This window comes from Rhineura floridana, chromosome 12 (genome assembly GCF_030035675.1).
Source record: "Rhineura floridana isolate rRhiFlo1 chromosome 12, rRhiFlo1.hap2, whole genome shotgun sequence".
NCBI lineage: Eukaryota > Metazoa > Chordata > Lepidosauria > Squamata > Rhineuridae > Rhineura > Rhineura floridana.
In genome coordinates, this window is record NC_084491.1 from 40,612,928 (window position 1) to 40,634,462 (window position 21,535).

Sequence of the window (21,535 nt, forward strand, 5' to 3'; positions counted from 1 at the left end):
CACATTTTAAACACACAGACCCTGAGAATCCTGGGAACTGTACTTTACCCCTCACAAAGCTACAGTTCCCAGCACCCTTGACAAACTACAGTTCCCAGGATTATTTGGGGGAAGCCGTGTGCTTTAAATGTATGGTGTGTATGCAGCCGAAGCCTCCCTTCCAAACGATTGCAGCTCGTTGGACTTAAAGCAGTGTCCCCACTTCAGGTCCACCGCTTCTCCCCAGCTTTTCCCTCCTTCCTAATTAGCTGCAAACTGGCCGCTTCCTCCTTGGGTGCCTCTTGTGTCCCCACCTCTGCAGTGTGGGAATCACAACTGCATACCTGGCCTGCCTGAACCGCAACACCTCCCAAGCTCTTTTAAGTCATTAGGTGAGGAGGTGTTCCAAATATGTGGCAGGCATCATTTATCCTGGCGACGCCTAAGAGAGAGAGAGAAGCAGCCACACCAAGGCCAGGAAGTGGCACAGGTTCCTTCCCCAGGGGCTTTCTCTCATCAGAATGCTCTCCCCTTTTGCCATTTGCCTGCACCTGAGTTTCTCACGGGATGTGGGTGCGTGTGTGTGTGTGTACGCGTTGCTCACCTGCCGTTTCCCTCCCTCCCTCCTGCAGTGCAAGCAGCCAAAATGGTATGATGCTAAGTTGCTTCTAACATCACAGGGAACGAAGCTCTCATAGACGTGGCAGTCACAGACGGTAAGTGTCCTGTGGGAAGGGGTTGGGGATGGATGGGCACTAGACTTCTTTTTCGGGTGAAGCAAATGTCTGAATTGCTGTTTTCTTTTGCTTGCTTTTATGCATTTTTTTTTAATATTGCTGTTGTGCTGATTTTAGATTGTATTTTTTGCGTTGTGTTTTAATGACTTTTTCTTGCAGGCGAAGCAAACTGAGTTTGTTCCTATATGTTTTTAGGTGTTTTCACCTTGCTGATTTACTGGTTTTAGGTTGTGTTTCTGTCTTAATGATTTCATTGTTTGTTCTGTAGACTCCATGCTGCTTAGAGATTTGTGAAAATACTAAGTGGTATATAAACGTTTTTCAAGAAGTGAAATAAATAAATAAATAAATGAGGCTTGCTATCCAGCGACGGGCTTTCTGCCCTGGTGGGCTTTGTTTACTGTGAGGGTATGTTTATAGGCAGCACGTAGACTCAGGGACAGGAGGTGCTTCAGTGTTTCCAATTTCGGGTGCAATTCAGTCACATACGGGAAATTCAGGTTGCACAGTTAGATAGCTGATTGGGAGGTCTCACACAACAAACCTGCTTCCCCCAAAGATCGCACTTTTTGCAATAAGGAAAATGCACTGGAAGTGCTAGCCTTCCTTAACACAATGTTGTCTAGCCTCCCCGGAAACAAATCTGAATGAATATTTGTTAAATAGCCAAAGTTATCTAATCTCTCTGCAAGCAAATCTGGATGAACGCTCAGTAAACAGGTCACCTGGAAGTGCCCTTAGAACATAGCAAGTTGCCATATCTGAAATCATGCTATCAGACTATCTAGGGTTGCATGCACAGAATCTTGGGAACTATCGTTCAAGGGTGCTAGCTGGGAACTACAGTTCCCAGGATTCTTGGGAGGGGGTTGCTTTAAATGTATGGTGCGTACACAGCCTGACTTGGAGTTGTCTACACTTTGTCAATGTGGTGCCCTCCAGATGTTGGCAATGTGGTGCCCTCCAGCTGTGCTGGCTGTGATTGACGGGAGTTGTAGTCCAAAGGCTGGTCTCTGCTGACTGGCAGGGGCTGTCCAGAGTTTGAAACAGGGGTCTTACCCAGAGACACCAGGGACTGAAGCTGGGACTTTCTGTGTGCAAAGCTTGTGTGCTATCCCTGAACTTAGCTGTTCCTTGAGGTGGCTGTGGATTTGTCCTTCTGGATTGAACTTTGACTGAATGTCTGCTCTTCTTTTCATATTATTAGTAGTAGTAGCAGTATTCCTGTGAAAAGAGCCATGAGGATGCTGTTCTTGTTGCACATGTCCACACGCATGCACACCTCCCTGCGAAAGAGCTCTGACCTTACCTGTTGCATTGCAAAAACGTATTGTTGGAATTACTTAAGATAATGACGTGTTAGCATTATGCTCTGAGGTGTCGGCTTGGGCGCACGTGCCAAATTCCATCCCACTTAATTATATCCTGCCTCACCAATTCTCCCTGCCAAACCTGTTCACGTTCTTCAGCTAACAATCAGTTACAGCAGTGTTCCACCCCAGAAGCAGCTGCCTCCCAGAGCTAGGAAGGAAGACATGACTCCCAGGGACAAAAAAGGTAATTTATACCCTTGCAGGCATTTTATGCCAGGGCTAACCCTGTTGACTGCAGGAGGGTCGGGGCGTGTGTGTGGTTAAGGCATATCATGTCTCTCTTTTGACTACCTTGAGAGTTGAGCAGATTGCATTCTGGAGGGCGAGGTCAAAAAACCTGTAATAATAGCACGTCGCAAAATATAGAGCCCGTTTGTTTTTGTATGCAGAAGGTCCCAGGTTGAATCTCCAGCATCTCCAGGTAGGCTGGGAGGGATTACCTGCCTGAAACCCTGGAGAGCTGCTGCCGGTCAGTGTAGACAATACTGAACTAGATGGACCAATGGTTTGACTCAGAATAAGGCAGCTTCCTGTGTTCATGTTTCGGCTGAAATTGTTGCGCTTGGAATGGTTTTGGGCCCGCAAAGCATTCAGCCCTTGTGGATTCATCCTGCAGCGGTCCTGTTGAAGAACTGTGACTGCTGACTCCTTCATCCCTCCTTTGCTCATCGCAGTCGTGTGGAGGACCGGGCATCCACCTTCCAACGCCCACAGATGTGACCTGTGCTGAACCATCTAGTAGAGGCTGTGTGAGGCACTGACTGGGCCACGCAGTCCTCTGGTGGAACCATGGAATTCGTGGCGGCATGAGACTTTTTGAGTGTGCGTTGGGCCTCTGTGGTAAATGGAACCTGCCGACACAGCGATGACCAGGAATTGGTCACCGGGGAGTGTGCTTGATGAAATGTTTGGGGGGTGAGGTTCTGGCGCTTGTGATGTTCTAGTCATGGTACTGTGGTTCTTTCTGTGGTAGCTGTTCAGTGGCCTGGAGTTTTCTGGAATTATCCAGAACTGACTCCTTTGGCTGGCAGCGTTGGGTGTATACAATGCAGTGCTAAAACCTGTTAGGAAAGCCACAGACTTTGGCACGGGGAAAGTGCACGTGTGAATCCACCGTTGATTTTGCATTGAAAAAGCATGAGGAGAATTAGGCAGGGTTAGCCTGGAATGGCTGAGTGGCTTTGCTCCCAGTTTATCTCTCCTGCTGGGATTTCCCCACATCTTTTTTGCATACTGTAGTGCCGTGGTCCTCAGCCTCATTTCACCCAGCTGGCAAGCAACCTGCTTAGAGATTTTTGAAATAGTAAGCAGCATATAAATGCTTTAAAATAAAGTAAATAAGCCCTGGAAGAGCAGGAGAGACCATGGATATATCCCCCTTTTTAAGGTGTTTCGGAAGAGTTCTAACGGTGGTATAAGGGTGACCGTCTCCAAAGGAGAATGGGTCTTATGTACCTTTTATTAAAAGATTCTTGTGCAGAAGAGCAGATTTTGACAAATTCAATGGTGGGAAGAGCTACACATTCTGAAATGCCCTTTGTTGACACTAATATTTGAAAATAACAGGTCAGAAGCCAGTACTCCTTTCTACCTGCTCACTCTAAAAAGAGAGAGTGTGTGTGTATGTTTGAAGTCTACTGGCTTTCAGCTCCCTCTCCAAACCCTAGAGTTGTGTGAGTAACTAGAGGTGTAATTAGGGGTATACTGCCCTTGTACCTGGAGGCTCCATGTTTAAATTATCATTCCCTCTATTTTCAGAGGTGAATGCCATTGCTTATATGCAGCCAAAATAGCACTATCCATGCACAAGATGGAGGTGACTATCAGCAGAGCCAGAAAAACCCCCGAGTTTACAAAGTACAACCAATCTTTAGGGGATGTGTGTGTACTGCCTTCAAGTCGATTCCGACTTATGGCGACCCTATGAATAGGGTTTTCATGAGGCTGAGAGGCAGTGACTGGCCCAAGGTCTCCCAGTGAGCTTCATGGCTCTGTGGGGATTCGAACCCTGGTCTCCCAGGTCATAGTCCAACACCTTAACCACTACACCACACTGTCTCTCCTTTAGGGGATAAAGATCCTCAAGTGTGTGGGGACTTGGCAGGGGGAGGAATCCCAAAATCAGTCCCCAAAATGAGGACTGAGCATGCTCAGTGGTTACAGAATTTTGACTGATTGTTGGGGGGAAGGAGAAATGGACAACCAGGTGAGATGGGAATGGAATGGAGCATTATGGAGAAGTAGTTTGGGGTATTTTCCCTGCTCCTCACCCAGAGTTAGCTTAGAGAAGGTTGGGACTCCAGGATGAAGGGCTGAGAGGCAGGAGCTCTATCTGAATTGAGTCTTCATCCTCCTAACATCTGGTTTCAGTCCCAGGACTTGATCCTGGAAGGCATGTAGTGGCAAGAGCCTCTCTGAGGATATGCAGAGTGTCTTTCTATCAGTGGATGCCTTTTGAAACTAAAAAACCAGAGTAGCTGGAGAACAAGCAAACTTGGAATCTGTAGAGATTCATTTTTTTTAGAGATTCATGAAGTTCATGTCCTGTCTCTGGTGTCCACCGCTTTTAGCTTGGTAGTCCCTTTTCTTTTGCAAGTCTGCTCAGGATCACTCTGACCCAGGCCATGACATGAGCTCCACACATTCACAAAGAACCCAGGCACCTTAGTGCTCAAATATTCTGCCTATTGTGAAAATCTTCTACATTTCCTTTGCAGAGGACGCTGTGCCAGATAATGGCAACCCAGCTTCAGACTGTATGGGGTGCTGAGCGGGCCTTGTTTGTTAGGCCTTGTTGTTCTCCATGAGCTTTAGAATGGGCGCAACATTCTCCTACAGCTGTGCAAGTCAGCAATCTTGGGCAGGTTTATTTTTCAGAGAAACTTATAAGCCACATCATCATCATCATCTTCTATCTAGTGCTAGTCTTACTTTATTTTATTTATTTATTTATTTGATTTCTATCCTGCCCTTCCTCCCAGCAGGAGCCCAGGGTGGCTACTTTACTCAAAGTAGATGCATTTAAATTAATAGGCATGGCTAATTTAAGTCCATTAATTTTAGTGTGTCTACTCTAAGTAGTTAGATACAGATGATGATGATGATCATGCCACACACACACATTGATATCCACCACCAGTGAGCAGAAGATAGTTCAGGACCTCCTGTTAGATTTCTGATTGTGATTTACAGTAGATTGGCAATAGTTTCTGACTGCCGGTTGCTTTAACAGTGGCGACAACAAAATAATTTCCCCCACTGAAATTAGGCTGCCGCAATGAAGGGATCTAACCAGGAGTGGACTTTTGAGTGAAAAGGCTGTATGAGCCCCCTTCAGTTCTGGTGAGGAATACCGATTTCTCGGCTGAGAATGTGATCGGCGCCGTCTTTTAATTCTAACCATAACTCTTTTGCCCCCTGACTGTTTCATCTGAGGAGCCTGAAAGTTCTGGGTGCCCCTTGCGCTCAGAGAAAAGAGGACTGCGACAGAGCAGCTTAGAGGACTCCCCCCCCCATAAACAATAAACCTCAAAGCCAAAGGCAGGCAGAGTCTGTCAGTTCTGACTTTGCCCCCCTCTCCTCCTCCCTGCTGAGTTCGAAGAGGCTGCGGCCAGCCAGGGACATCCCCTGAGCCAGAGCAGGTGAGGGCTGGCCGGGCAGATTGAGGCGGGGTGGGGGCGCCGCCGTCGCCGCCGCCCCATTTGCCCTTCTGGGCGAGCCTCCGCTGCGCAGCGCTCCTCTCTGGAGCCGAGCTTGTGGCCGGAGCCTTGCCCCGCAGCGCCTGTCCCCGGCGGCGGTTTCTTGCCCCGAGACCGCCTGGCGCGCAGCCAGGGGGAGGCCAGCCAAGGCCGGAGTCTGTGCCGGGCTGCCGGGCAGGGCTTTGAAAGCGGGCCGTTTCCCCAGCAACCAGCGACTCTCCGCCGTGGGAGCTCTCCAGCCGGAAAGTCCGAGGAAGCGAAGTTCGACGCGGGGCTGGACGGCGGTGCCGAGGGCGCGCCAGAGCAGAGACCCTCCTCGCGGCGCGCTTGCTCCCCCTTGGGAGCGGCTGGGATCTGCTGGCCTGGCGGACCAGGGCCGGCCAGACCTGGCGTGGCGCTCTTCGCCGGGCGCTTAAAAGGACACCCCGCCGCGTCTCTGTGGGGCGGCGCCCGCTGCTGCCTCCTCGTTGCGGGGAGCTCCGTCCGACTCAGGTAGGTGAGGCTTGGACAGACTTCCCCCCTTGCGTAGCCAGCAAGGGTCGGGGTGTGACTCCCACCTGCGGCTCCGAGCGGTGGTGGGCTTCGATGACGTCTCCATGACAAGCCCCGCTTGGGGCCTTGCACGCTTGAGCCACTGAGGCCTGCTGTCTTGCGGGTGTGTTGCACACTTGTCCTTTTTTAAAACTATTATTCTCCCTTCCCAAAAAAGGCCCAAGGTGTCCGGGCTCACCTGCTGTCTGGTGCTGTATTCCCCTCCAGTTTGAGAGAACGTCAGCTGTAATCCTAGAGGTAGCGGCACTGCCTTTGTGGGCAGGACTTTACGGCAGAGACCCAGGCCCCACTCAGCAGACCTGGCTTTTTACATTTTGAATCCCATAAAGGGAGGACTAAAAAAAAAGAGCCTCTTTGGGTTGTAGCCAACATTGTTCACGTTTGAAGTAGACCCATTAAAATTACTGAACAGGACTGACTTATGTCCAGTAATTTCAGTGGGTCTAATCTGAGTAAAACATAGTTGGATGCAGCCCAGTAAATCGAGAGTCTAAAATTACCTAACTCCGCTGCTGCCGAGAGGTGTGTGTTGTTGTTTTTCAGGGGGAGAGGAGGGGGTTGGTTGCACTCTGGATGGTGAGGGAAAGGCACTCTGCACGTACTCAGGGATAACTGCATCTGTTTCAGGGCTCCAATTAAGCCATATCCCAAACCAGAGCACAGGCCTTGTTGTTGACCGATTTAGAGATCTACTGGGTTCATCCACCTAAAACTAAACAGTATTAACTCGTGGGGTCTAGTTCAACCTAGTTATCACTCCACTCTACCCCTTCATTGGGGGTCGCTTCTGTCACTTTTTGTTTAAGTTTGCCAAGTCTTTTTCATAATTCTTAGTTCTGTTCTCCCTTGCCGAAGCCTTAGTTTGTTTTCTTCCCATCTTACACATGGGAAACTGAGGCTGAGCACATAATTCACACAGCTAACTTGCTTTAGTACAAGGCGTGCATGAGCCACATGTCAATGACAACTGCTAGTGATCAGATGCATGTAAATAGTCACATTCTTGCAGCTTCCCAACCTATGTGTGACTGTGTGAACTATATATCTGCACCTGCAGTTGTCCCCATGACACTTTGCCACTGTTGGCATGCTTGTTCCCACTGTGTAGGGCATTTTCTTGACTATAGGAGTTCTTGAAAGTGGTGGGGAGAGGGAGGCGATTGACTCACCCATGGCCTCTCAGTGAAGAAGTGCCAAAGGCTTCTCTGTGTAACAGCAAATGCAGACAAAATTGTAAAAGTGATTTGCTGCAAGACAACGAGATGATATATAAATGATTCATATAGAAATATGAGTGTTTCAGCTGGAAATCACCAGGCAACCTACCAGCCATGAGACCCATGTGGGCTGTCAAGGGCACATGGCATACCTGGTCCATTTTTCTCTTTCCTGCACCGATCAAAACTTCCGTTCTTTAGATGCCAGCCAGGCCTGCCTCGCCTCTGGGGTACTGGAGCCAATAGCCCTGTGCCCTTGGAATACCAATGCCTGGCCCAGTTTGCAGGTGGGGTGGCATGAGGGGCCTGACTTTATCACAAAAACCAGTGGGGCAGCTCCCTCGCTAGATCAGGGGAGGCTGTTCCCCATTTGCATCAGCCTGGAGTTGGCTGGAGGGTCTGAATTATTGATGGAAAAGATGCTTTTGCAGAGCTGAGTGGAGAAGAGGGGGCTGGGCTGGGCTGAAAGGCAGGCCCAGGCTGGAGCACGTGCTTTCCATGCAGAAAGCTTCATCCCAGGAGCACCAATGTTTTGAAAAGGATCCAGTGATGGGAAAGAGCCCCTTTCTGCTTGAGCCCTGGATGGGGCTGTAGCTCTGTGGCAGAGCATCTGCTGTGCATGCAGAAGGTCCCAGGTTCAATCCCCAGCATCTCCAGGTAGGGCTGGGAGAGACATCTGCCTGAAAACCTGGAGAGCTGCTGCCAGTCAGTGTAGACAGGGCTGAGCTGGAAAGATCTGGTATAAGGCAACTTCCTATGTCCTGTGAGAGCTGCTGCCAGTCAGAGCAGAACATATTTGGCTAATGATCTGCGTGTGTCTGTGACAGCTTCTTCTTAGGTTCCAGCCATCCCACAACCCCACCAAACACACCACTTAAGAAGAGCTTTTAGAAATATGAAGTGGTTTATAAATAAAATAATTCCACAGACACAGATCAACAATGTTGTACATAGTGATCCTGAACTTGTGGATGGCGCTGTTTCTTCTTGTCTCCCTTACTTAAGAGCTTTTGTTGAAAAATAAAATAAAACCAACCCTTTCCATAAAGCCCTTTTCAATCCTCCAGTCCTATGAATTTTTATTAACAGTAATTACTAGTAGCAGAAGTAGCAATAATAATGCATATAAGCAGTAATTTAAAAGCACCTAAAACTATGGGCTTATCCAAACGGAGTGGGATAATCCGCAGTTTCCATATTCGGTTTGTCATCTGATAGTCCTCACTTTGCCTTTTAGTTCGCTCTTTCCCAATTAAAAAAAACGCTTGTTTGCACCCGCACACGCAGCGGTAAGACCCCTACATTCTTTTTGCTTTTTCCAAGCTCCGCCTCTAAAACCTCCCCCTATCAACCAATTGGTCAGCAAAAAAATTACGTATGCTCCTCTCCCCCTTTGCAATGAAGCACAATATGGCTGTAAAGGAGTTGTCGCCTCGGAAGGAAAGGCTGCTGGTCGGTTTCACGCCTGCCTTGTTTGTATTTGCGATATTATGCTTAAATGAATGTATGCTTTTCTGCCTTTATTGATATTTAAGGAGATACACACTCTGGCAATTGCACTTATTTCTCCAAAAAAGCAAGAAACGTATCACCCCCCCCTTCTCCTTTTCCTTCCCACATTGACAAAGCTTTCCAGAGCAGGCTTGAAACTGACCAGAAACCCTTTTCTTGTTTGTATTTGCCATACTACATTTAAACAAATGTATGCTTTTCTGATTTGAAGCAAAAACCCCAGCAAGTAGAATGAAATTGACAAAGCTTTCTGGAGGCAGGCATGAAACCGACAGCAGCCCCTTTCTCGCTTGCTGTGCATTGCAGATCTCGCCCAGAGCGGCCGCCCAGTTTGCAGGCTGGCAAAAAAAGAAGCCAGTGTGGCAAATAAATAAAATGCATCTGCGCAGTAGTCGCAGACCCCCCCAACACCCCACCATTGTGATGATTGGTTCAATTTTCCCGGGCTTATTCTCGCACATGCGCAAAAGTGCAGATACGTGATTGGCTGGAATGAGGAGAAGGGGCAAGGGGAACCGCCCAAGAACCGCCCATCAGCTGTGAAGTCCGCGGTATTGCATCCTAACTCCTGAAGGCACAGTGGATGATTCCCGATTTTAAACAGCAAATCGCATTTTTGCCGGTATTGCAAGGAGCGGATTTAACCCATGAAAATGTGTAACAGCGCGAGATGTCATTTGGACGACCGAAAAATAATGAACACACCTAGCGGGCGTGTCACACATTTTGCAGTCGTCTGGATGAGCCCTATGTTTCCTCAAACGAAAGGAAACCTAATTAGTAACAAAAATGTCTTAAATATATGTAACAAGTGGGGCCCGCAAGAAAATGTGTGCAGTGTTCCTGTTACGTGTGCCAGCCAGCCAGCCAGCATTGACTCTCTTCCAAAATACTCCATTTCCCCCCTCCCCCTGTTTTACTGTCACTCAGCATTCTGTGATCACTGAGCATACATACTCAGTCCTCATTAGGCTGGGGTTTTTTTGGGGGGAGTACTTCTTTTCAGAAGCCAAACTGCAGTAGAATGGAAACAGTGCTGCATCTGGTGAGATGGAAACACATGCCTCCTTACATCCCTACTGGTCACCTTTCTCTGAAAAGAAGCCAGTGTGGCAAAGTGGTTACAGGGTCGGACTGGGACCTGGGAGACCAGGGTTCAAATGCCCACTCAGCCATGAAGCTCACTGGGTGGTCTTGGGCCAGTCACTCTCTCTCAGCCTAACCTACCTCAGAGGGTTGGTGTAAGAATAAAACAGAGAGGGGGAGAAACATGCACACCACCTTGAGCTCCATGGAGGAAAGGCAGGGTATAAATGCAGTAATAAATAAATAAATAAAATGCTCCTGTCTGTCAACATCCCCCTTAAAATGGGGTGCCAATAACTGGATAGAATCCTCTCTATAGTAATGACCTTTATGATTCATACCTCAGTGTTTCACTGGCAGGTGCACTGCAGACAATATGCTTGCAGAGCAAAATAGCTCTGAATGACTCAGGCAAGTGAGCCAAGCCTCCTGCTGGCAGGAATAATAAGAGAAAACTCCCACAGAGTCATTAGCCAGTTTTACCTGGCGGGGGGAACATGAATGGCCCTAGATGTGACATTTGGTCAGGCCATGGGCAAGTCATCCATTGAGTCACCCCCAGAGAAAATTGTATTGGAGTGTATGTCAACCCCGACAATCATCCCACTGAAATGGAGAACTTAAGTAAGATGACTAGTGAACATAGCATTTATTGTTGTGATTAAAAGAGCAGAGTGGGGTTTGTGATGACTGCACAGGAGCAAGTGAGACCTGCAACACAACATCACACAGCATGCTCCTCAGTCCCAAACACAGGGATGGGAAGGGTGGGGGAACCTGTGGCCCTTCAGATGTGGCTGGACTCCAACACCCACCATCTTTGACCGTTGGCCATGCTGGCTGGGACTGATAGGAGCTTGAGTCCTACAACGTCTGGAGGACCACAGGTTCCCCATCCCTGCCCTGGAGATCAAGCTGCTGGCTGTTCTTCAACTGACACTCAGCAAACAACAGTGTGTGTTCTCATTGGACTGTGTCTTTGATAGTAGGGGGTGGCATTGTACCCTTTTGGCTTTTTAAAATGTTTAGTACTTCAGCATACTTTGGGGTTCACCTGAGCATGCCAATATATTCCATTTCTTTTTCAATGCCCCCATTTTAGATCCCCCCCCCCCGCTGGTACTTCACCACCTGAATTCTCCGGCACAGGGAGGATTCAGATGGTGGTGAAGTGTACAGGAGCTCACATTTTGGTATGTTCTGCATTTGAACGCACGGCTTATAATGGCAAGTTTCAGGTAGATACCAATTTGCACTGCCTAATTTAATTTGTGGGATATTCTTATTGTGCATGTCAGCTGGACAAAGGGTGATAATTGACACTAGTCCTTCTCAGCTTAGACCCACTGAAGTTAATGGGCATGACTAACTTCAGTTCATTACTTTCAGTGGGTCTCCGCTGGATAAGACTTTTAGTGGAATACAACTACTGTAAATGGTTCATCATCATCATCATCATCAAACATTTTGGTTTGTACATTAGGGGAAATGATTACACGTGAGGCCAGGAATTAGTAATGCTTTTTGGGGGGAGGGGGGCAGATTCAGTAAAGTAATTATTTTTATTAAGACCAAATAAAATGTGGCAAAGTAGTAAAGAGGCTTTTTTGAGTTCATCAGAACTCTTCTTCAGCCTGGATGTTAAGCTTCATAACGGGCTCCTACTGGGAGGAAGAGTGGGATATAAATCTAATAAAAAATAAATAAATAAACATTAATGTTGAAATAGGGGAGAGAGGGAGAGAAAGAAAACATAGCATAACAGAACATCCTAAACAACCCTTTGCCAACTTGGCATTCTCCAGATCGTTTGGACTACAACTCTCATCAGCCGGCCAGCCACCCCCCACTGGCTGGGGCTGATGGGAATCTTAGTCCAAAACAGTGGAAGTGCACTAGATTGACAAAGGCTGCCACAAAGGCTGCAATTTGTAGCAGTCTGCGGTGAAGCACAGCAGATATTTTGCAGGCTGAATTATTTCAGCCTTCACCAAACTGGCGCACCCCCCAAATAATGTTGGACTCCCAACTCCCATCAGCCCCAGCCAGCATGGCCAATGGTCAGGGATGATGGCAGCTGTAGTCCAAAACAGCTGGAAGGCATTAGGCTGGGTAAGGGTTGGGTCAGATTGGGCTGGGTGCAAAAGGGAGTTCAGGTTTCATCGAAAGCTGCTGGGACAGGGCAACGATGGTGGGTAGATCTCTTCTGCAAATATGAAAGCCAGCAGCCACTCAGATCCGTCTGCCACCCTAAGCTGAGGATGGGGCAGTGGTGAGCCCCTTGCGAGGCAGAGAGCAGAAATAAAGAAAACCGCAGGAGTCCTCCTAGCGGTAGCAGATTCGGAGTTTTACTTGAAGGTGGTGCACTGGGTAAGGCAATAAACCAGTGTGCCTTTGAAGGGACACTAGGGGGTGCTCTTTTGCCTCCATGGTCCTGTGCATGAGAACAACAGTTTGGTAAGCCCTGGAAGCGCCTTGAGGCTTTCTGGCAGAGCTGCACATGGGTGGCTGCTGTCATGCACAACACGTACCGTGACAAGCTTTCATGGGACCTGCACCGCGTGCCTCGTGATTGCACCTAATGGGCCAACAGCGGGCAGCCATGTGGCTAAATCAGGTGGGCTAAGAAGGGACTAGCACCACCAGCAAAAGTTCACCTGAAGGCATCTGCAGGTGTGTTGGAAGTGCGGACGCTCATAAAAGAACGTGCCGTTCCCAGGGAGGTGCCTCTGGAGACAATTCTCTGTCAGATTGCCACCTTTTTTCATTTCATTTCCCGAGATAGGCTCTGTCTTTAACAGCTGGATGACGGACCAAAATCCAGCAGGTGATGTTCTTTCCCTACCTTGATGCAGAGTGATAGTACATGGTCAGCGTAGCATAAGAGCATAAGAAGCTGCCTTATACCAGATCAGGCCTCTGGCCCATCTAGCTTGGTGTTTTCTACACTGACTGGCAGCAGCTCTCCAGAATTTCAGGCAGGGGTCTCTCCAAGCCTTACCTGAAGATGCCAGGGATTGAACCTGGGACCTTCTGCATGCAACACATGGCCTTGCTCTAGAGGTCTAACCTCTACCACTGAGCTGTGAGTCAGCTACAAAGGGGAAAGGCCCTATAGCCATTGGACTTCAGCCCCAGCCAACATGGCCAATGGTCAAGGCTGATGGAGTTGAACTCCATCAACATCTGGAGGGCCACAGATTCCTCACCCCTAGTTTAAACAGTTTGGGGCCAGCTTATCTAAAGGACCACCTTCACTTGAATGATCCCGTCTTCAACTACAGAGGCCCACAAGAGGGCCTTGTCACTCATAGCCCTACAGTTGTGATATTCTCTTCCTAAAGAACTACAAAAGATCCTTCCAGTACAGCCCTTCAGACATGTCTGGAAGCCTTGTGTTCCAGTCTGCCTTTATTTAACCATTTTTTTGTGTGCTAAGGATTCCAGAGGCTTATGATTCTGGATTTCCTTTACCTGCCTGCTGACTTATGCAAGGGCTCTGCCCTAAAAAGGGGCATATACATATTTTAAGCAGTGGCCCTCCATATGTTGCTAGACATTGGCTATGGTGGTTGGAGTCTGGCAACTACTGAAGGGCCACATGTTCCCCACTCCCGCTTCAGAGGCCTGGGACCCCTCCAGATACCCTTTTCTGTACATTCATGATGATTTGTACACATGATGCTATCAGGGCAGCCACATGCAATACCACTTTCAATACTGTTTCCGGCTTCAAACGTTTTGGGGCAATCACATCGCTTCATTTCCAGTCTGTACATATCCTGTAATTCCATGCTGAAATCCCATAACTTTTTATACCACAAATGTTCTGGTTTATTTTTGTCCTACTTTTATAGCGTTGCAGCCCCTCCAGACAGCAATAATGTGTTACCGTTGGGTAAGCATCACAGAACATACTAAAGCAGAACAAGTCCACCGCAAATGCACTGTTATTGTGACAAGAACATGTTTCAGAATACACCTGCAATAAAACACGTCTGGAGGGGCCCCTTAGCTTCTCCACTACATGTTGTTTTGTTACAGTTTGATTGCCATATGTTCCCCCCATCCCCTCCAAAAAATAATGCAAATTGTTTGCAAACCGAAAACGATCTGCTGGAGATCTCTAGCTCTTCCTCGTAGAACTACAACTCCCAGGATTCCTTGGGAGAGGGAATGTCTTATTTTTAAACTTGCTTAATGGGCATTTCTCTAAGAGTTGCATAAGAGGGAGAATTTTGCTAGTTGCAGCGTTTCCCTGTTGAGGTGCTGAATGACAGGAGATTCCCCAGTGGAATTTCCCCGCTACTTCTACTGTTAAAGGCACAACAGCTCTCAGAGGGTCTGAGCCAGACAGCCGTATATAAACTGAACCTTGTAAAAAGATCCCCTGCTGGCCTGATGTGGTTGCTGCTCTTTTGCAAAACTAGACAGAAGGGGGCGCCGGTACCTTTTATGTCTCGTAGCGCTTGTAAATGGAAACAGAACCTGGCAAAGAAATCAGGTGTTGAGTTTCTGTTTATGCCACCTGCTGTTCCTGTTTTGAAGCTGGCTCCTTGGTGTTTAACTCTGCAACACCCCCTTATGGGACTGGTTGACTCCAGTCCACCCCCTTTAAAGTCATAAGAAGACTGCTGGATTAGGCCAATGGCCCATCTAGACCAGCATCCTGTTCTCACAGTGGCCAACCAGATGCCCCAATGCGAAGCCCACAAGCAGGACCTGAGTGCAAGACCACTCTCCCCTCCTGCGGTTTCCAGCAACTGGTATTCAGAAGCATACTTCCTCTGACTATGGAGGCAGAGCATAGCCATCATGGCTTGTAGCCTCGTTTCTGATTGAAATGAGATGCACATTGGGGGAAAGTTTGTTTTTGCATTGTGTGTGTCTATGTGCACACTTTTGTAATCCTTCAGTTCTGCCAAGTATCTTGCAGGATCTTCTGTGTGTGTCCATAACATAAAGACAGATCTGGAAAATGTGAGTTCAAGCTAGAACGACCAGAAGCTTTGTAGTAGTTGCACAAAAGAGAGCATTTCAGAAGGGGCAACTTTCCCCATTATTCCATGACAAGCTGAACCTGCTGGAATTTCCTTAAGAACATCAGCAGAGCCCTGCATCTGGATCAGGCCATAGGCTTTAGTTTGTGATGGTGCTGGGATTCTTTGGAGGAAGTTATGTGCTTTAAATATATGGTGTTTACTGTATGTAGTTTAAGATTACATTTGCTTTTTTAGCTGCAGCATTGCACTGCTGGCTGATTATCAGCTTTTGATCAACAGGAAGATGCCTAGATCCTTCTCCTTAAGAGAAGAGTTTGGCCTTGTATTTGACCGGAAATAATGCACTCTACCCTCTTCTTTGTGACAGCCCTTCAGGGATCTGAAGAGCATTAATCACATATGCAATGCATCTTCTGTTCTTCATGCTAAACGTATCCAGGTCCTGTTAGGAGTTGAGGATATGCTGCAACGTTTTCATGCAGGTGCCTTTTTCTTAGCCGTTAGCCATTGTTTCCTCCATGAATTTATCTATCCTTTTTTTAAAATTAAAAAAAAAATCATCATTGCATCTTGTGGGAGTGGAATTATGCTGGAAGTAAAATTGCTGATAAATTATAAAATGGGGGGAGTGTTTCCCTCTATCCATACAATTCATAATTTTATAATCCTGTATTTATGCTCTCCCTTAGTCATCTTATTTTTCATCCCAATTCCACAAACACTTTCACCTGGTTTTACAGAGAAGATGCTCCCATATCACAACTGTCTGGACTGCTCTCCTTCTGCTCTTGAATGGTCTCTTCCTCTTTATTGAGCAGCCATACTGGTTTGTTTGCACAAGCTTTGCAGAGAGGTTATGCAACACCTGCTGTTTATTGAGCATTAATTCTGATTTGTTTGCAGGGAGGTTAGACAACCTTATGCCAAGCAACTGCTATCCCACACTTGTTAGCGTATTTTGCCGTTGCTTTCCTTACTGCAAAAAGTTTGTTGTTGTTTTAAGTGGGTTTCTTGCACAAAAGTGCTGAATCCACTTTAATAGTGCAACCTGAATTTTGCAGGTATGTGACTGAATCCCACCTGCCAAATGGCAACAGCCTGTCACTGCCCGACAAATGCATGTAGCACTCTGTTTTTAGAATATGCATTTGAAAAGCTTCCTCTTTTTTAAATTCCATATTTAAAATGTTGATTATTTTGGATCTATTTATTTTGGGTTCATTTTCATTTGAATTGCTCTAAATATTGCTCAGTCTGGATGAATCTGAAGGGCCAGATACACCCATAGAAGAGCCATAGCTCAGTGGTTAGAGCATCTGTTTTGCATGCAGAAGGTCCCTGGTTAATCCCCAACCTCTCTAGGTAGGGCTGGGAATGTCCCCTTTCTGGAACCCTAGAGAGCCACTTCCAGTCAGTGTAGACAGTACTGAGCAAGCTGAGGCAATGGTCCAATTTAGTATAAAGCAGGTCCCTATGTTCCCATATAAGCCTGCCTAGGCATTCAGATCTGCGTTTCTTATTTAGTTGGAGAACTGCGTTGCAAAATTCAGATAAGTGCGAATTTTGAAGGATGGCTGAGGTTCTCGTGTAAGTGCAGATTTGACAAATTTGGCTTTAAATGCGAACTGCCTCAAATTTCTCCTCCATTGGAGGCCCTTCTTGAAGTTTTGCCTGTAAGGTTGATTTGGTTGGCCAGTGTGACAGGATGGGATCCTTCTCTGTAGTGGCCCCCAGGTTAGAGAACTCCCTCCTCACCAAGGTGTTTGTAGCTCCAGCATTACACATTTTAAAGCACATGTTCTTAAACCTGTTTATTTTGACCTTCTCATCAGCAAATTCTCTTAATGCCAGTGTTTTAAAGGATGGAACTGTTTCGGAAGTGTTCTCATACGGCTAATTTGTTGGACTCTTTTGGGCTGTTTTAATCATTTGTCTTTTTAAGCAGCTACCCTATGTGTTTATAGATAGATATAGACATAGATATATGTAAAATGCTATCTTATTTGACTTATTTTTAAAAGTGTTTTATTTACTCCTTATGTAAGTCACATAGTGAGGACTACACCCTAACAGCCAGCCTATAAATGGTGATGATAATGATAATAAATAATAACAATTATGATGATGTACATACATTAGAGGTGGAGGAGAAATTAGATTCAGTTTGCATTTATTATCAAATCTGCACTTTCTGAAATAACGTGAGAACTGAAACTCAGCCGTCCTTCAAAATTCGCACTGATCTGAATTTTGCAATGCAGTCCTCCAACAAGCAATGTTTGCAAAAATGCATAAAAATGACTATATTAGTGAAAATAACATACAAAAATGCATTACATTTAGGAGAAATTTGTGCAAAAACATGTACATTAGTCAAAACTGCATACAAAAGTGTGTTTAGTAGGAGAAATTCTCACTAAAATGCTGGAGAATTTTCATGAGATTTTTTTTAAAAAAATTTGCAGAATTGCTACAAAAAGGGGGAGAACCGAATTTAAGATTGGGAAAGTGAGAGAATCAAAATGGACAGATTGCTCCATCCCTAATGGACAGGCATGTGTGGTTTGACCCAGTATGGGGTGCCAGTGGAGTTTTTTCTCCTACGAAGCTTTCAGATCAGCTGTTTGCTGAGCAATCACACTGATATGTTTGCACAAAACGTGCCTGAAGGTCATACAACGCTGCCTGTTTATTGAGCATCTATCCTGATACACCCTCATATGGAGGTTATTTCTAGTGCAGTTTCTCCACTCCGTTCCTTGTCTGACTTTTTCATGGTGAGAAATGTGATGGGATCATTGCACTAGTACGTATGGAATAAGAGCCAAATTTTGCGCAACTAACACAGCCCACTGCGATGTGCCCTTAGACTCTTCCAGGGGAAGTGTGGTTTAATGGCTGCTGTTGTGTCCTCCTCTCTTCCAGCCAATGCCACCAGCGCCGCCTCCAATGCCCCACCCCTCAGGATGTCCCAGCTCTCCTCCACCTTGAAGCGCTATGTCGACACTCCCCGCTACTCGGACACCTCTTCGTACAGCAAGGCCTCCACCAGCTATGGGAGCTATCCCTCCTACTCCTCCAACCTGTCCTCCTCCTACCCAGACAAGGAAAAAATCGGCTACAAGCCCACCACGCCCTCCGGCTACCTGACTTCCACTCACCTGCGGATGTCGGGGACCACCTCCTCCTCCTCTTCCTTGAATTATGACAGGGGTGGGCGTCTGCTCCAGCGCCCCGACTCTGGCACCAGGCTGAGCCCCAGTTACGGACGGGTCCCAGTGAGAACCCCGGGCAGCGGAGGGCTGAGTGGCGGAGCCACCAGTTACTCATATGGCAGTACAGCCTCCACCAGCTACAGCACCACGCTGGGCCGCAAGAAATCCAGCAGCCACTCAGATTTGGCGCGGGACCTGACCTCCATGCACCTGTCGGACTCATACCGCACTGAAGCCCCCCCTGCCCGTGGCACCTTCATTGCCCGCAGCCGCCAGGAGCTCTGCTCTCTGCAAGGGTACTACCAGTCCGGCCCTCACTCGGATTACATCAAAGACTATCTAGAGTCCTGCGGCCGCAAGGGCGGGCGCTCTCCGGTCCCCAACCTCCATGGCTCCACCCCGGAGGTCATCACCCCCACTCTGCGCCCCACTAGCCGCTGCTCTACTCAGCCATGGGAGAGGACAGACAGCCGGACGGACATCCTGGCCAAGGAGGCCCCGGTAAGGTGCCCATTTGGCTCCAGGGATAGGAGGGGGCCGAGTGGTCTTGCATTGTAGGACCAGGCAGAAGTAGATGCATTGTTTTGCTAAATATGCTATAGAGTAGAGCCCCAGCAAGACCAAGAAGCAATTGCAGAATTTGGTTTGCTTTGGGCATGGAAGTGGGTCCTTGGCTGTGGCAAGGAACCCTCCAGGCAGGAGTTTTTGTAAACTGGAACAGATCTGGTCCTTTTGTTTGTTTTCCTTTTCAGGTTGTTTGTGTGTGGACTAGCAGGTTTTGCTGGCTTAGTGTACTGCATAATTTTATTTGATTTTTTGCACGGGGAGGAGCTGTCACTTCCAAATACCCACAGGCCTGTTTCCTGCTTCAGAATTCTTGGGATGGCTGTTGGCATTTTGAACCAACCAGAGGTCCTGAGCTGAGCATAGGTAAACCTTGGCTCTCATTCGGCTCTGGATCCACATTGTCCCTGTCTTCCCATGCACTTCGCCTGGATTTTTTCTGTACCCATCAGCGTTGTTGGCAGCCCTGCAGAGCTGAGGCATGTGCCCTGAGATCTCTACTCCGGAGTGTGGCAGGTTTGAGTGGCCATGGTACCCACCCACGGGGCAACACGGTCATGTTACAGTGATCCAATCTTTGCCATGCTAATGTCAGGTCAAACACAGTCAAACTTGGGTCACTTGTTCCCTCAACAAGCCTTTGCCCCAGGCAATCAGTGTTCCTGGGTTAGGAACACCTGAATGACAGGCAGTGAGAAATGTTTTTCTAAAGAACAGTGTCCGGTCACCAACTCGCCTCTCATACTTAGGAGAAGCTGAGTGTCCCTGTCTGGAGGGAATGGAAACTTCTGTCAGCAGGGCATGGATTTGACTCATTGTAACTCCTGCTCACAGAACAGCAGGCTTAAATTAAGGGTGATCAGGTTTAAAGTGATTTGTGCTTCCATAGCTTTGTAACGCGGCATAAAATATGCTTTGGCCAGAACTTCCATTTGCGTGACAAATGCCTCTCCTCCACATCTCTTGTTGGCGTAGATAGGTGAGGTTTTCTCGTAAGGAGTGTGTGAGAGGGCTGCCAAGGTGAAATAAGTCTCCTGCATGAGGATGTGCTAAGATGAAGATGTGGAACCTGTGGCCCTCCAGCTGTTTTGCGCTACAATTCCCATCATCCTTGACAATTGGCCATGCTGGCTACTGGGAGTTGGGGTCCCAAAAACATTTGGAGGGCAAAAGATTGTCCATTCCTGCACTGAGGGCCAAACTACACATAACTTTAATAATAATAATAATAATGGATGTCTATGATCAGACATCCCAACATCATGTTCCTTCATTTAAAATTGGCTACTGGGGGGGGAGGTGTTGGATCAGAGCTGTAGGGGTTAAACCCTTTACCTTCAATCCACTCCCATCACAGCCCATCTATCTATCTATCTATCTATCTATCTATCTATCTATCTATCTATCTATCTATCTATCTATCTATCTATCTATCTATCTATCTATCTATCTATCTATCTATCTATATCTGTCTGTCTGTCTGTCTGTCTGTCTGTCTGTCTGTCTGTCTGTCTGTCTGTCTGATCTATCCCTTCCTCCCAGAAGGAACTCAGGGAGGCAAACAAAAACACTAAAGCACTCTAAAACATTTTAAAAACAAAAACACTTTAAAACATATTAAAACAAACAGTTTTTTAAAAAAACAGCTTTAAAAAAATCTTAAAATAATTCCAGCAAAGAGGCAAACTGCGATAAGGTCTCTACATAAAAGGCTTGTTGAAAGAGGAAGGTCTTCAGTAGGCACCGAAAAGATAACAGAGATGGTGCCTGTCTAATATTTAAGGGGAGGGAATTCCAAAGTGTCGGTGCCTCTACACTGAAGGTCCGTTTCCTATGTTGTGGGGAATGGGCCTCCTGATAAGATGGTATCTGCAGGAGGTCCTCTGCTTAGTAATTCTTAGTAATACTGAGCCCACCCATGTAGCCGGTCATACTCTTGACCTTGTATTTGTCCAGGGGGGGGAGGGTAGTGTGCTGAAGTTAGGGGCTAATTCTTTTACCCCTGTGTCATGGTCAGACCACTATCTGGCAAAGATGGATCTCTCGATGCCGCACGCCCTCCGCAGGGGAAAAGGTCCTATTAGAATGGTCCATCCCAGGCGCCTGATGGATCCAGATAGTTTCCTGACGGCGCTTGGGGAATTGGAACCTGCTGAAGGTCGCCCGGTTGAAGCCCTGGTGATGGAGTGGAACGAGAGGATCGCCGGGGCGTTAGACCAAGTGGCTCCAAAACGTCCTCTCCCCCTGAACAGAACTCAAGTATCACCATGGTACACACCACGGATGCATACTTTGAGACAGGAGGTGAGACGACTTGAGCGCCGGTGGCGGAAGTCTCACTCCGAAGATGCTCGGACACAGGTTAGAGCAGCAATAGCTGCCTACCAAGTGGCGGTGAGGGCGGCAAAGAGGGAATTATTTGCCGCCTCCATTGCATCAGCGGAGTGCTGTCCCAGGAGGTTGTTCCAAGTGGTCCGAAGCCTGGTCGGTCCAGTTGCTCAGGAACCCTTGGAACAGTCTAAGGCCTCCTGTGACAAATTGGCAAAGCACTTTGCTGATAAAATCGAACACCTGAGGAGCTCGATTCCGTGCGCCGTGG

The 21,535-nt window shown here is 47.4% G+C and overlaps 1 protein-coding gene across 1 annotated transcript in view; it reads left to right on the plus strand.

Moving 5' to 3' along the window:
• The first annotated feature begins 2,198 nt into the window (after window positions 1-2,198).
• Window positions 2,199-21,535, plus strand: part of USP2 (ubiquitin specific peptidase 2) — a 69,559-nt gene continuing 50,222 nt past the window's right edge. Inside the window, exons 1-2 of the mRNA XM_061592586.1 lie at window positions 2,199-2,273; window positions 18,083-18,873. Of these exons, the coding sequence (XP_061448570.1) occupies window positions 2,252-2,273; window positions 18,083-18,873 (813 nt within the window). The 5' untranslated portion in view covers window positions 2,199-2,251. The remainder of the gene's footprint in view (window positions 2,274-18,082; window positions 18,874-21,535) is intronic.